Genomic DNA, 16,621 nt, shown 5'->3' on the forward strand with positions numbered 1-16,621 from the left:
ATTTTTATTAGTAAATGATTTTTATTTTACTTAATTTTAAAAAGTGCTCTGCTTAAGAGTTGAAATGTTACTGTTGTTCAAGTGTTGGAAACTCTGTTTATTCTCTGTTTCTAAAAGCTCGTGTGATTTTAAATCACTGATTGCTGAAAGAAAAATCTTTAGAATTTAATTCATGAAACACAAGTAATTATAACTACGCAATTTACTTGTAAATAAGGAATGGTGGCATTTTAGGAGACAAAGGGATTTCTAGGAAAATATTCAAAAATCAATCTAACAAATTAAAACTTGCTAGTATGTTTTTTATAAACTGATAGAATTTGTGCACATGTTTGTGATGCCTGTACTTGATTGAGTTTATAGCTCGCCATATGCTTTATCCAAAAGCAGGAAAATAAAGTATGACCAGGGCAATGCACTAACTGCCGGGAGTATGCATAGTTCCATTACAGAAAGCTGACTTAACTATATATTATTTAAAACTCAAACACTCTTACAATGAAGCAAGCATTACTTTAATGATAAAGGCCATAGCGGGCATAAGTAACATAGCGAGCATCAGAGGGTAACACATAAAATAAACACGATGGAGGGTGGAAGATGATAACAGAAATCAACAGTTAGGAGCAAGCAGTAAGCAATAGTATTGAAGAATGAATGACAACTTTTTTTAAACTTATAATTTGACGAAAAGTAAACTATTGTGATTACATCCGATGTAAAAGTATTTGCAAACTATGACGTAAAAAGAAGTGATATGATACAGCATTCGATTGTTCCACTTCCTTTTGGCAGACTGCACATTTACCAAAACAGGTGTGAACAAACAAAAAAAAAAAAAACGAAATTTAAACGAATCATAAAACTAGTAACATTGGCTGATCGTCAAAAGTGGTCAAATGAAATGTTGCATGTTTGATGATTCCATGACCAAAAGTAATCAAACTTATTAACTTTGATTTATTTTTTTAGAACCTGAACAGTCTGAAATTGGCACTTTAAAAATGGGATCCTCTGAAGTCAAATTGAGAACCGATTCTGTTGTACTAAATAATGTGGATGACAGCAACATTCCAGCAGAACAACAGCTAGTAATTAATGGATTTGAAACATCAGATCTTTTGTCTTCTGACGCTATTTCTCTTTTATCCGTAGATAAAGATCCTAGTAAACTAGTAAGTATCATTTTGTTGCCGTAGAGAGCTTTAGTTCACTCATTGTTTTAGCATTTCTGGATAAATGCCACAGTTTAATAATTTATTGGAAAATGTTTTTATGTGGTACACATTTGTGATCATCAGCTTAAAAAAAATTTTAAACAGCCAGAAGTTGTTTAAAAAAAAGTTTTATTATTAAAAACATGTATTATTTAATGGCTTGCTCAAAAAAAAAATAGTTTGTATCAATATTTAACCATAATTTGTTTTTAATCCCAAAGCACCACTCTTTTTCAGGTGCCAGTGACTTGGTTTCCACTGCAATAAAGGACTTGTTTTTCTTTCAAAATCTTCAAAAAGCCCTAATTTTATTCTTAAAGACTAATTGCTCTATTTACTATTTTTAATGCAATTAACTTAACAATTAAAAAGTTCTTGAATGTTGAAAAATCAGTGCATCTGAATATTTAATGCCATTAACTTTTTTTTACTCCGTTTAAATTTAAAATTTCCCAAAAAAAAAATTTCTGTATGGCTTATAAACTAGAACTTATGATTAATATTTAATTGTGTTGTCTTAAACATCACTTAAATGTAAAAAAAAACTATTTTGTTTGTATGCTTTAAATTTGTAAAAACCTTGTGAATTAGGAAAAAAACTTGATTCTTTATAGCTACATTTATAACTCATGCATGATTTTTTAATTATGGAATTAATATTATGGAGAAGAAAAATGCTGAGATTAAACAAGTTTGTAAATTACTGCTAATTGGCTTAAATTTACTTATAATTAAATTACATTTTATCACTAGAAAATTGGCTTAGGCCATTTTGGCCCCGCTTGTTATTTATTGCTGTCATAAATAACTTTTTGAAAGTATTGAGTTTTGGTTTGTATAATTGAAAAGGCAGTGTTCTGTTTAATCAAATACTTTAGTTTATAAAATCAAGTAGAATACCATAATATTTCAATGACTGAGTCTCTAATATATTTTTTATTAAATTAATTATGATTATATTTCAAGATTTTAGATGTCATTCAACTTTTCACTCAAATTTTTCATTATTAGTTTTCAATAATTTATTTTAGGATAAATATACCACTGAAGACTATTAAATGATAAGCCACCCTTTTTCCAAAAGTAACATGTATTCATTAAATTTTACTTTAGAATTTTTTCTGGGTAAGTGCTTTGCAAGTTTCTTGAATTTCAATTTCCTCTTAATAACAGCACTACATACAAAAGCCTCTATAGATAGAGTGGTATTTTTTGCAAAAATTGTTCTCTTGAACAATTTGAAAAGATGAGTTATTATATTTCCTCAAGTCTTTCAAATGTTCTTTTATATTTTTGAACATTTCATGCTTTATAATATTTAAAACAGAGCTATTTGCTTAGATTATTTTCTAAAGATTTTAATCGAGTTACGCGAATGAATTTACAGAGACGTAAAGAATGTTTTCTTTTCCCCTGAAATGTTTTTTATTTTATTTTATTTATTTATTTCTGCTTTGTAACCAATTTTTCAGTTCTCATTTAATTTATAATAAAAATTTTCCACCTATATATATTCTTTCTAGTTTGTTGTTTTAATTCAACTATTAATTGGAACAAACAAAAATAAATTTTATTTCAGGTAACACTTGTTTCAGAGAATGGGAAAAAATTTTCTTACACAAAGAAGGAGTTGCCTGATTACCTTGATGTCTTAGCATCTGTTAATAACACTAGTAATGAAGCAGCTATTTTCTTGGGTGAGATTGAAACAGAAGTGTGTACATAATGTTCAGTGGATTTAATACAGTATTCAAGATTCATATATGACTGAAAACCCAATTTTGTATTATCAGTTAAAAATTGAAATCCTGGTGTGACTACTACTGTAACTGTCCACATTATCAGTATTCTAGACACAATAATTTTTAAATATTTTGACTATGCTGACCACCTACCTAAATATTCAGTTCTATTTTAATGTTTACTTTATAAATTGTATTAATTAGCTTTTTCAGGTCAATATATTATTCTATAATTGATAATTAATCATACATTAAACTTAATTATTGCTCAAAATATTTTAGTATTTGTGTTATAAGCAATATGAGTAGTAAAATATTTTAAGTATGCTATTATAAGTAATATGCAAATTTATGTATTCTTTGATTATTCAATTTTTTCTCGTGACTGCTGTCACTGCAAAATGTAATTGTTCTTTTTTTAAAAAATAGCTGACACACTCATGCAGTATGTTCTGTTATGATCATCTGTCATAGATATTTTTAGAATCCTTCAAAAAAGTTTTGTAATAAAAAAAAACATTTTCCAACTATGATTAATCATACTTATATTTAATAAAAGTAAAGGAAGAATTAAAATAATTTAAGGGCAGCTTCTTTTAAAATAATACTTATAGGTAATTTCTAGCAAAAGGCGAATGTGTTATAGTCTCATGATAAACTGGTTCTTTTTTTATCCCTAACTCACTCTTCACCTGATCTTAATAATGATTTGTCAAACTTTAAAAGTGTTTTTACTCACACAAATATTAGTTTGTGATCCGAAATATATATATATTAAGGAGGGTTGTTATATCCTGTGTAGGTATATACATATACGGAGTGATTATAAAATAATGTTGCCTTCATGTGACCCTCTAAAGAGCATACTGTTTGAGTGAAAGGAATAAAATTTTGTGCCTAAGTATTATGATCGATGCACTCAAGAATGATATTAAATTATTGTCTAACACAGTTCCAGTTACAGTGATATAATTTAGAAATTTTCATAAGGCATCACACATTTTTTTTATTGAAATATAATCCTTGTAGTAAAAAAGTTGAAAGGATACTTTTAGCACAAAAAATTGTGACACAAGGCTTTTGCCCAGTGTCGCCATTTTTGTGACCACTAACGAGAAGAGAGTGTGATAAAAAATTTGTCTTGGAAAAAGCATAGTGTTACAATTTCTTGTGCTCAAAATATTGTTTTAACTCCAGTTTAGGTTTTTAATACCAGAATTACTATAAAAAAAATGAATGGTTGTTTCAATAAAAAAATGTGTGTTGCCATTTGAAAACTTCAAAATTTTGTAACTATTACCGTAAAAGCTACGCAATTTTTTACCACTCTTGATTGCATAGATCATAGTGCATGTTTGCAAATTTTTATTTCATTCACTCTAATGGTATGCTCTCCAGGAGGTTATATGTCGGCAAAATTATTTTATAATCACCCTGTGTATAATATATACTTATATATATATATATATATACTTTTATATATATGTTTATATGTTTTCATATTGTAAATGTGTTGGTTACAACTTGGGGACATCACATGCCAAAGTAGGGCACTTGCTGAGCTTTTCAAGTTGGTTAAGTAATTAATTAAACTGCAGGCATTTCTTTTGCTTAGGTAAATACATTTTTTAAAAATTACAATTTGGAAGCATAAAATTAACACATTAATATTATTCAAGTTAGTAAAACTATTAGTTAAAGTGCTCACAAACTGCTGCCAGTCCATTATGGGAAAGTGTCTTGTGCCGTATGGGATATTTCCTTTCATGGCTTGCTATATAATTCCTTATTTTACAATATGCAAATCCTTAATTGGAAGGCACCCCTGTAATCATATAATGGCAGTCATAGGTTGCTATAAATTTCCCTACCACCCGTTACAGTTCTAATTAGCGTCTGCAAAATAAAAATTTCTAATAGCCAGCTAAGTTAATTTCTATTCCACATTATGGAATAGAAATAAACTTAGAAGCCTTTATTCTTTTATGTTATATTTTACTCAAATATTACACCTATTCTATAATTTTTTTGCACCCTGTATATTTAAAAATAATTGTTTCTTATAGAAGTAATTTTAAAAAATGCTACACTATATAAAAGTTTTTTTTTTCTTTTGAAAATGTGACAATATTAAGTCGGTTGCATTTCATTTGTATTATCTGACAATTTGGCAGAAAGTTATCTTGTGGCAGATTAAAACATGCTATGTCACTATTTAAATTTTAAGAATTACTGATTTTGAAATCAGAGGGGTAAGAAAGTATTTATGTTTTAATTGTGAAGTAAATACTTCTATATGTGCCTTAATAAATTTGTTACATTTGAGTAATATTATTTTTATACTGACATTATGAATTAAATAATTAGACATTATAGATAGAACTGAGTTTTTAATAATGTTTCTTCTTTTTCTGCTGAATATAAGATTTGTATCTTTATCATTTCTAATTAAAAATAAGTTATCAGAGCTTAATAACTATTTTTTGTATGTTAAAAGAACTTTGTTATTTTTCCAACAATTTAGTGGATTATTAGTGAGTTGTTGTGGATCTCATTTCATTTTGTAAATAAATATTGAACATTACATTATAAATTTGACATGTTTCTGTCTAACTTATTGTCTTGTTGTGTTAATCAAATAATTTTTCTCTTCTATGTAGCGTTTTACAGTTTTTGTTATTTATTCTAAAAATTTTTTTTTAGTTTTGTATACTTTTTCATAGTTTTATTTACGAAGATATTGAATAAATTAATTTTGTTATTTGTTTAAATGTGTTTGATTTTCTTTAAAACAACCTTGATTATTTTATACAATGTCATTGCATCTTTTTTTAACAATGCAATTTAAGATACTTATTATTCCTTAGAACTGCAGCTCCCTTTTTTTTTAATCATTTTTCCTATTTCTGGGAATGTTGAAATATTACTACTCTGATAAAAAAAAAATTTCTATTGCACTTTAGAAAATGTAATCAAAACCAACCGATTTAAATCTTTATTAATCCGTATATTAACTAAGATTATAGTCAGATGCTTGTGATTCTGATTTTATTGGTCTCTTATTAGGGGTCATTCACTAATTACAAATCAGTTAAACTGGACTTTATATGATAAATTTTGCTATTGAAGTCTTTCATATTTATATAACTTGAGTAAGATGTAACTTTGTTACTAAGCTTCCATTATTGAAAGATAATTGAACATTTTTTCAAATCCTTACTGTTAGTAACGAGTCAGTCCTCTTATTAAAAGTATAAAATATTCTGTAATTTTTTTCCCCTACAATATTAAATTTGGCACTTTTGACCTAGTTAAGCAGCATTTAAGCAAAAACATTGCTGCATTTAAAACATTTAAAAATTTGCTGCATATAAAAACATCTTTTAATTCTTTTTTCCTATGAGTTCTTCTCTCTCTTTTAATGCTTGTATGTATCTTATAAACCTAAATCTCAACATAAATTAGGAAGTTCAAATAAAAACAAGAGTTTTTTTTTTTTTCATTCTGGAGGGGAAAGTAAAATTAACTTCCTACCTTTTTTTATCTTAATTAACCATACTTAATTATCTGTATCTGACAACACTGAATGTTACATGATATATAAATTTAATTGCAAAAGAACCTTTTTTATATCTTATGCTTTCATACGGCATATTAATCAAATCCGCAATTTAAATTTGAAATTAGCCGGGCACAAGCGAGAAATCATTAGAACTCCACCAACTTTTTTTTAAAAAGTTTTCTATTTTATAGATTTTTCAAATAAATAAATAGTTGAATTTCCTTGCTCCGTTAAGTAATAAAATTTGTGTTTGGTGACTTGTCAAAGTTAACCTTTTACCTAATTTTTTTTATTTTTAACCAAACTAGCTCTAGCTATAACCAGAGATTGTTTATAATAATTCATTTTTGATTGAAGAGGACCTTTTTCTTCCGTAGGAACTGGTTTTTAATTTTAGTTATTTTCACCAAATACCTAATTTAATAATTCCTCACATCAAAATGAAATATTATTAGATTTTAAAAGAATAATATTAATTTGGTGAATTTTTCATAATTCAAAAATATATGAGTTATGAAATTTATCAAGCTATTCAAAAAGAGAAATTAGTTCAATATATCTGAATTACAGATCGAAAAGAAGAAAATGGAAATAACTAAGGTAAGACTTGTGTATATATATTTTTTTTTAATATATATAAAGCAATTTTAAAAGAATATTAATGGTTGTTGTCGCTAGAACTGTGCAAAAACACCCATAACTATTGTTTGGTTCAAAAGAAATAGTTTTCTTGTTCTGTTTCTTGATTAGGGTTCAAAATTTCCACTCGCTTGTACACCATTGGCGATCGAATATTTAGTGCTGCGAGTAAGTTTTGTGTTATAAAATTTTGTGTGTCTACCTAATTTCGGTTAACAAGTAATAAAAATGGAGAGCATTAATTTCAGATTTTAAGAGGGAGATTAAATTAGATATACAAAAATTTGCATCGCAAAAAGAACAACAGTTGTGTTAACAACTCTGAGTTTTTAACAACATGGCATCACCATTCAAAGAAAAATTCTTCAATTTGAGATAGCGGAGATAAAGAAACTCCCCATGCATTTAAATCCAAATCCCTCTAATGAACAAGTGGTTGTGTGAGCGAAATTCAGTTTCATGTTCGCTTTACTAATATTAACTCAAACCAGTAGTAGGAAAAACTAATTTTTTTTTTTTTGTAGTTAATAACTACTGTTAATGCCGGCGGCTCATAATGAGGTGACCAAGACTCTAATCCCAGCAGTGGCTGGTTGATACGGCTCGCACTGACTACAGTGCTGACGTGTAATATCTTGAGTTGTAAACGGAAAGTGGGTTAGAATCATCTTGCCGTCAGGCTAACCATAGTAGGCTTTCGTGGTTTTCCTATCCATGTAACGCAAAAACGAGTTCCATCAAAAAATCCTCCACAAAAACTAGTTTCATTCAATACTAAAATGGAGTTCCCTAAAGAACTGGAAAACATATTTCCAGTTTATGGAAATCAGCTTATTCATTTCCAAACTATGAACTAGAGCAGATACCACTCCAGACCAGACCTGTAATTTTTTTTTTTCTGACATGAAACCCAAGTTTAGGAGGAGTATTGATAAAACGATACGATGCAGGGGAACCCATCAGGGGGAAGGGTGGGCGCACGATGCGCCCACTTAAAGCTTGGGGGGGGGGGCATTTTTACACTAAATAAAACAAATAGTTTGGGGGGGGGGGGAATTTAGAAGAGAAAATTTTTTTTAAGTACATAAATAAAAGAAGCAACTGGCAACGCAAGCAAAGTAGCACTATTTCGAACAAGCTAACATGGAAGGGGGAAGTTAACAAATTTTTTTAGGGGGGGATGGATGCGCCCAAGAGCTTGGGGGGGATGGGGGCCACTGACACGATGAATACATTTCATGCTTCATACACCAATTAAATATTGTTTTTAAAATACTTAATAAAATTTCAACCATTAAATATTTTTTTAAATAATTAATAGTCGTTCTTTGATAATACTATACTTACAATTGCTTATAAAATTTATTCATTTTTTCTCTAATTTCCGCCAAAAAAATCATTAAAAGTTCCATACCCGCTGGGGGGGGGAAGGCATGATCCAAAAATAATTCACTATATGATAGGAGTGGACAACTTGCAGTCCTCCAGCAATTGATGTGCGGCCGTGTTTGCACCTGAACATAAAAAGAACTATTATAACGTTTTAGGGGGGAGATAAATAGAAAAAATCGGAAATTTAATTTGCTCATTTAAGATAATGTGGTGCTAATCAATGTAGTTTTTCGATCGCTTTTTTTTGTGTGGTTATCGCCGCGAATTTTCAGAGTTTCAAAAATCCCAATATTTTTAATACGTAATAATTATTATGTTTAAATTTCGAATTATAGTAATCGCTTTTGATGTTCCATATTTGAGTCCATTTCATAGTTAATTCAAGTGACTTTTTTAGCTTTGTTTTCGGAGGTTATTTTATTTTATAACAGTCGTTGAACAGCTCACCCAATTTTGGGTTTACGACTACTGACGTTCAACTTCGTAGCCTTGTAAGTTTTAACCCAATCCAGAAGACAAGGGAACTCCTGGATGAAGTAGCGGGGGAAATTTTGCCTTCATTGAGGACTTTTTGATTAAATTCACCCGCATTTGCGTTACATGGTGTGGAAAACCACAGAAATCTCTCATTATTAACCTGCCGGCAAAAAGACTCTAATCCACGATGCGTCTACTACTGAAGATATACAGCACTGTGGTAGGTGCGAGCCACGTGCGGAATTTGTATCGACCATCCATCACTAGGATTCGAACCCGGTTCACCTGATTGGAAGGCGAACACTCTTTCCCGGAGCCACCAAGTATTATCAAGACAAATTTCCTCTCAACTAGGTAAGTATATACGATGTACATACACATTTCTTCCTTTTATGGGCCCCTCAGATGTCGGAGTCCACAATAAAAGGATGGTTGATTAAAACTTAAGCATTTATAATTGAATTAAAGTCAGTTTATCCCACACTTTCTAATTCCAAATTCCGCCATTCCATCGCAATTATTAATTTTTTATTAATTCATTATAAAATAATATAAATTAAAGCAAAATGAATTATTATAAATGCCTGAATGTCTCTTCATTGTGTTCTTTTCTCATATTGTAATTTTAAAATATTTGTGCTAATAGGACATTTAGAAATTTTACAGGCACCTAAGTACATGTACGCCACTGTTAATAATGGATAGCAATTTTGATTTAAAATATTTATATAGAATAGATTGTTTTCGTCTTCTGATTTTAGACAAAATTTCGTAACCCTGTACTTTATGAAAGACAAAGATTTCTAGAACAAAAATGTTTGAACAACAAATTCCCGAATCGTAGTAGTTTTTGTGAGAAGAAAATAAATTAAAATACAATGCCTTTTGACGTCATTAATAACAGTGAATGTTAATTTTAATAGTAGGTTGTAATTTAAGGAAATAAGGGGTATGATAGATATGTGGTCAATAAAAGGGGCATTCTTCTCAAATGCACGACAAGAATTTTTAAAGTGGAATTGCTCTTTTGTTGGGAAAAAAAGTACTTGTTGAGTTAAAGTTATGAAAAAAGTGCTTGTTGAGTTAAAGTTATGAAAAAAGTTCTTGTTGAGATGGGACTAAAATAATTTTATCAAACTTGTACCAAAACTATGATTATAGGGGCAAATTTGAAATTTAAGTCAATTTAGCAAAATGGTGTAACTACAGATAGTGGCTCAAATGTAAATAATATTTTTATCTTTCCTATTAATGAGCCAATTTCCTTAATTTGGTGTCATTAGCAGAAAAGAAATTTAAAAATTGTACAAAATATATAAGCTAATTTTGATACATTTCTTTTATCAAGATTTCTTTTATCAAGGTTATTTGAAATTGTCAAGTTTTTCAAAATTAGCAAAGGTACAAATAAGGTACTGTAGCTCAGTGTCGAGCATCTGGAATGGGCGTGCGATCATCATTGGCGGAATCTCTTGGGGATTTTGAATAAGATGCGAACTTTTCGCCCTAAATTATATTTTAACGTTTAAGATTCTAGAAAAAAGCTTGGGCTTTTTAAACTAAAATTTAAACTCTATTACAATTTTCACACTGGGTGTCGAAACTGATGAAATGATGATCTTCTTCTGAGTGTGTGAGGGGATCGAGGGAGGAGTTTATCAAGAAACTTTTTGATCTTAAAAAAGAGCATATTCAGCTACAGAAAAATAGTTTACTGTTAGATAAAACAGTAAATTATTTTTCTCAATTCATTCAAAAATCTGCATGTTTGTTTTCGTCTGAGATGTGCAAAAAAATCATGATTCGCTAATTTGCAGTGATGGGTTGGTTGCGCATGTGCGTCAACATCGTATCATTCTGAAAATTATTCCAAGGTTATCACTGGCAAGTTGAAGTAAAAAAAAACACAAATAAATAAAAGAATTAAGTCAATGATCAACTATTAAAACCTATCTTTCATTTTTTACCACTTTAAATAAAGAATAAATTCCTGCATATTTTCCGGATTTTTTATTATAATTTTGCTTACTTTGATAATTTGAAAAGTTTTCTAAGTTTTCTTGACTCTGCTTTGTTCTAAATTTAATACAATATTTGATGATATTTTAGTCAAAAAAAAGGTTTTTAATTGCGTAATACTATTATTTTTTTTAAGTCAGTCAATGCTCTCATTGCGTTGAAATGAACTGACGTCACTACATGTCTACTGTTCCTCTGATGCTTTTTCTTCACAATCGAAAAGAAAGAAGTTATATTTAGACATAACAAAATGACTATTTACTGCGTTATTGTGATATAATGAAAAGCTTTTGTTAATTTTATAAAATTTCAACATGTGTTGTCTTTAAGTTTTCCCACGATTGAAAAATAGTAGATACGTCTCAGTATTGCGATCCTTTTAAATCCTACTTTCAGGTATCTAGTTCGCTTACTGTATTTCTGCTTCAAATCATATGTTGATGTTTTAATAGGCTATGTGAAACATTAATTGTTGTACATTAAATGTATTTAGTTTCCCTTATCATTAATAGTTTGGCGAATAAGTTTGTATTTTTACTTAATTCTACCTATTAAGGAAATAATTCAAGATTATTTAAATATTTTATAGGTACCTATAATTAGTTATTAAATATTTGCAATCGGTCTTGCTGTTTAAAATTTTGTGATTGTAATAATTTATGGTTTCTAAGTATTGTAAAAATTCTTTTTTGCTAGATTTGTTGATACATTATTATTCTGCTAATTAGTGAATAATATCCGCAAAGTTCAAGTGGGTTCTGAACGTAAGCTATTGGACAAAAATTTAAGCTAATGGGTGAGTATACACTAATTCATTATTTTTTATGACATTATATAATATTCTTATTAAAAGGAGTACTACTATATTGTTGGCTTTTTTAAATAAGTAATTTATTTAGCTTTAAACAAAACTATCATTAATCAAAATATGGCTGAAATTCAATGAATCAGTTGTAAAACTTTGAGAAAAAATAATAATTATGTAATAACATCATTGACTCATTTATATACTTGAATTAGCTCATACATTTACTTTTGTTATCCCAAAGTACTGCTACATTTTTTTCTTTCTTCATTGAATTTTAAAACAATCTCTTATATTTTATTAATATTAGCACTTTATGTTATAGTTTCTGATATTTACATCTCTTATTCATATTACAACCTTTATCTAACAATCAGTTTTATTTTATTAAAAGATCAAGTTTTAATACTTCAATTATTTTTATGAAACATTTTGAATTTAGCTATAAACCTAAAAATTTTTATTAATAGCATGTATTTTAGTGTTTTTAAAATTCATGCTCTTTAATGGTCGATTTATGTCCTGATTTGAGAGTTAAATCAATATTTGTTTTTATAATTTTTTGATACTTGGCCTAAATTATAAGAATCTTTGATTTATTATTTTTCAGTAATTAAACTTGTATTTGATAAGTGTAGGTACTTACATCTAGTGTTGGAATAACTTTATACTTTTGAAAAGTAATTCTTGTCACATTGTTGACCTTATGTATTACTGCAAACTTTTCAGACTTTTTTTTCTTGATTTGTCAAAAAATTCTTCAAATTCTCGATATAAGAACATCTAGTATAGTTAGCTTATACTCCAATAGTAGAACCTACATTTAACGATCGAGTATTAAGTAAGATTCTTGGTTTAACAAGTAAAAATATAGCCTTTTGCAGTGGCGTACGAAAGGGAGGGGTTTAGGGGTTTGAACACCCCCCTTGAGCTCAGACAAAATGGCAAAAATAAAACTTTAGTAGAAATTATGCGGGTATTATTTCAGACTATATATTTTTATTTGCCTTATGCCTACCTTTTTTTCTCACGGTATTTCTCAGAATACTGAAAAAAACATTTACTATAATAGAGTTGTACTTTTGAAACCAAATTCACGTGATACTGTTATGGACTGGTTCCTTTCTGTTCTGCCAGTCGCGATAGTTTTCGAGACTGGCTGTCATTTGCGAGGTCTTTACGCGATGATTCTGGAATCTTAGACGTTCTGTCGTCTTTGAGACAATTCGAGAATTATGGAGATGCGGTGAAAAATTATATAAAAGGGGGAACGGAGTACAATGCAAGTTTTACTGTTGTACAGAAATGTGATACTTCTGTTGAAGAAAACGTTTCTAGCATAACAAAATCTGATGAATGTGAAAGTGGCCCTCAAAGTGTTACTTCCCACCCATATGACATTGGACTTTTTTCAGAAGATATTACATGCGAGAAGATATTACATTATGTTCTAAAAAATCAAATCAAAATTTAACTAAACAATGTTGTCGAAATAAAAAGTCAAAACTGTCTAGCTGTCTAAATTAGGGAAATAATAGTGCTTTATTACGTACTCGAATTTCTTTTAGTAGCTTCAGAAAATTATGAACACCCACCTTGAAAAAATTCTGCGTACGCCACTGGCCTTTTGTTTGGTACTTTTTAAACAGTAATATTTCCTCTTTTTCTCTGATTTAACACGGGAAACAATTATGAAATACAGTGAAACCTAAAGACCACTTCTACGTAGCGACCTCCTCTATTTACGACCACTTTTGGGTGGCACATGAATTTTTTCCATAGACTTTGAGTTGAATAAAACACTTAAGAGAGACTATCAAATCCTTTTCCAGTGACCAGTGATCTTTTGAGAAAATTTTTCACCTTTCATTTTGAAATCAATGTAGGTAACCTCTAAGACTGATCAACCTCCTTAACGACCATTTTCTTGTGGAACAGAGATTGGTCACTCCCGAGAGGTTTCACTGTACTATAATTTTTTTTTATTTAAAAAAATAGGAATTTATTAAGGTCGCAATGGTCAAAGGCAGTGCTCCCCAACCTTTTCAATGGACCTGTGAATGTTTGATGATTTACCACGCCTCTCCGAGGAGAAGCGTGTTAATTCTTTATATTTTTGATTTAATAATTTTAGTTTAATTGTATTGAAATATGATTTCAAAATAAAATACATTTACATCCAAAATGAATTTAAAGTGATTTATTATTTCAACTCACTAGAACGCTAAATTGAGCTTATTTCTTTGAAATCAGACAGTTCTTTCTGGAAGTAATAGGAGACAATGGCACCTGAAGTGTGTTGCTTATATCCAGTTTATTCCGTTGTTTCAATTTAGTTGCTGCCATTGCAAAAAACCTTGCTTCGCACTGATGAGCATTGGCAAATCAGAAATAGCAATATAGCAATAGATCCTTAAGTGCTGTGGTTGTAACTTCAGTGTATTTCACCATGATTTTAATACAGAACGCCAACAGAGTTGTTGTTCCTTATGTAGTTTAAACGTTACCAATATTTGCAATCTTTAACAACTGACCTTCTCGCTTAAAAATGCTAGATTCTCTTGATTTGTTGAATGTAAATTTTATATAATTGCTCGGTTTAAAAAAATATTGTTAGGTTATCTCAAATTTCAGAAAAATAAATGAATGCTATAAAAACTAAATTTTTATATATTTAAAAAAATTATAATTTTTTTTTCTTCTAAATCATATTAAACATACATTTATAATATTTTCCTGCAAAATAAGTTATATTTGGAAAGGTACACGTACTGAAAATCTTTGCTTTTATATTATTCTAAAAAAAGATTTCTAACAAAAATGTGATTTTTCTTTATAACATACGTGTTTCTGATTCTATTTTGTTATCTTTCATTTAAATAAGGCCTGGTAGCTGGGTGGTAATGCTTTGCATACTTTATCACAAGTCTGGGGTTTCATTCCTGCATTGGGTTAATAAAATGAGTACCATGCATCAGGGTTCGTTGATTTAAATCAGCTTGATTTAAATCATGATTAAAATCAAATGATTTNTAGTTTAGTTCCATTTAGATGGAAAATTTGGTGTCAAGCTTTGGTTGAATGAATGTTTCATCCTCTAATAGGTAAAATGTATATGATTTGCATCAGAAGGAAGTGAAGCACCTTAGCAAAATTCAGAACAAAAGTTATTTAGATTAATTAATATTGATGATGGATTATTACCATTTTTTTTAAAATTCAATTTCATATGCAGAAAATTTTGTATAAATAGCAGTGAAGAGATCAAGATGCTGTGACAACCATACTTTTTTTTTTTACTTACCTTTTAAATTTGTGCTCTATTCTCATGTTTGTGCAATTTAGTTGTTCAAAATTTCCAAGTAATGAATAAGTGATTATAAATTTTTTATATAGCTGTCAACTTTTACACATCCTGTACAAGAGTTTTCCTCTTAAGAAAACTACAATTCAATTAATTAATTTATTTATTTTGATTTTACAAAATTTTTTCATGTACTGCAAAATCTTCCCGTATGATTGTTGTATATGTATTGAAATGTTTGACTTTTGACTTTAGGTGTCTATTTTTTATAATAAAGAAAAAATGACTGACTTGGACACTACTGTGATTCCACGAGCTCGATCATTCGGTAATGACCTGATATACGAGTGGAGCAAAAAGTTTGAATCTAAAACATTATGTAGCTTAGACTTTAAACAGCACTGGGCCAAAAAAGTGCCCATTATCTATAGCCACTCTCCAGATGAAGAAATAGTTGATTCTCAAGAAGTTTTAAGAAAATCAGCCCTTGAGGAAGAAGAACTCTTTGGACCTCTTGAACAATTCATTTGTGGTGATGAAAATGTTTCTTCAGTTTTTGAACAGCTGAAACTGTTGAATGACACTCCATCTCTGTGCGGTAAAGTTTTTAAGTCTGGGGAGCCAACTTATTCATGCAGAGAGTGTGGATTGGACCCCACCTGTGTTCTATGCATAGTGTGCTTTAAAAATAGGTACATTTATTTCTAATGGTATTATTCTTAAAAAATATTTTTGACAATGATGTACATATATGTCTATTTGTGTTTAATTATATCAGGGGTCTGTCTAGATGAAATCTGGGTCCGGACCCTTCACAAAATATCTTTTCGTAAAAATGGACCCTTTTCAAAATATTTTAACTTAAAAACGAACCCTTCACAAAATAATTTATCTTTTAATCGGACAAACATCGTGTGTACATTCTTATTGATATTCAATGATAATTTTTTTTTGTAAATAAATAAATGATAATTAATTGATAACATAAAATTAACCGATAAAATATTATGTAAATAAAAATTATGTCAATTTTTAAAAAAAAAAATATTATAAATTTAAGAATTGTTTAAGTTTACTTAATGTGTAACACATTAGAAGTGATACATAACTAAGTTGTGTTATTTAAAAAATATCAATTAAAGTTATTAAAAATGTGAGTGATTTTGTTTCCATTATTGATCTGAAATGAATATTCTGCCTTCAGCTGTATAGGCTAAATACCATATATTTGTATGTTGCATCTCTAATTTAGTAGCAGCAATTGCTGTTTATTTAAGATTTAATTTATTATTACTGTAATTGTACGGTGTTGAGCATAATCTTGTATCTATTTACGATTTTAAAACTCCTTGAAAAAGTTTTTTTTCCATAATCGGTCCCTATTTACACAAATTCACAAAAGCAGGAACCTGGTTGAAAGAATGTGACTTAACGTTTATTTTATATTCACAAATTACGAGTAAT

General features: G+C 29.1%; 2 protein-coding genes across 9 annotated transcripts in view; both read left to right on the plus strand.

Annotated features, from left to right (window-relative positions):
• LOC107453044 (uncharacterized) overlaps positions 1-3,460 on the plus strand; it is a 28,618-nt gene extending 25,158 nt beyond the window's left edge. For 5 of the 6 annotated variants that reach the window (XM_016069708.3, XM_016069709.3, XM_071187143.1 and 2 more), the window contains exons 17-18: positions 973-1,175; positions 2,797-3,460. In XM_016069708.3, the coding sequence (XP_015925194.1) occupies positions 973-1,175; positions 2,797-2,943 (350 nt within the window). In that variant the 3' untranslated portion in view covers positions 2,944-3,460. Of the gene's footprint in view, positions 1-972; positions 1,176-1,454; positions 1,574-2,796 lie in introns of those variants that run through there. The other variant, XM_071187144.1, reaches the window with a different exon arrangement.
• A 7,601-nt stretch (positions 3,461-11,061) lies between these two features.
• The window catches only part of LOC107453042 (Ubr1 ubiquitin ligase), a 29,190-nt gene continuing 23,630 nt past the window's right edge, over positions 11,062-16,621 (plus strand). Inside the window, exons 1-3 of one of the 3 annotated variants that reach the window (XM_016069703.4) lie at positions 11,062-11,444; positions 11,745-11,844; positions 15,413-15,849. In XM_016069703.4, coding sequence (XP_015925189.1) covers positions 15,440-15,849 — 410 coding nt within the window. In that variant the 5' untranslated portion in view covers positions 11,062-11,444; positions 11,745-11,844; positions 15,413-15,439. Of the gene's footprint in view, positions 11,638-11,744; positions 11,845-15,412; positions 15,850-16,621 lie in introns of all 3 variants that reach the window. The other 2 variants (XM_016069704.4, XM_071186404.1) reach the window with 2 other exon arrangements.

Source organism: Parasteatoda tepidariorum, chromosome 10, assembly GCF_043381705.1.
Source record: "Parasteatoda tepidariorum isolate YZ-2023 chromosome 10, CAS_Ptep_4.0, whole genome shotgun sequence".
In the NCBI taxonomy this organism is placed as follows: Eukaryota; Metazoa; Arthropoda; class Arachnida; order Araneae; family Theridiidae; genus Parasteatoda; species Parasteatoda tepidariorum.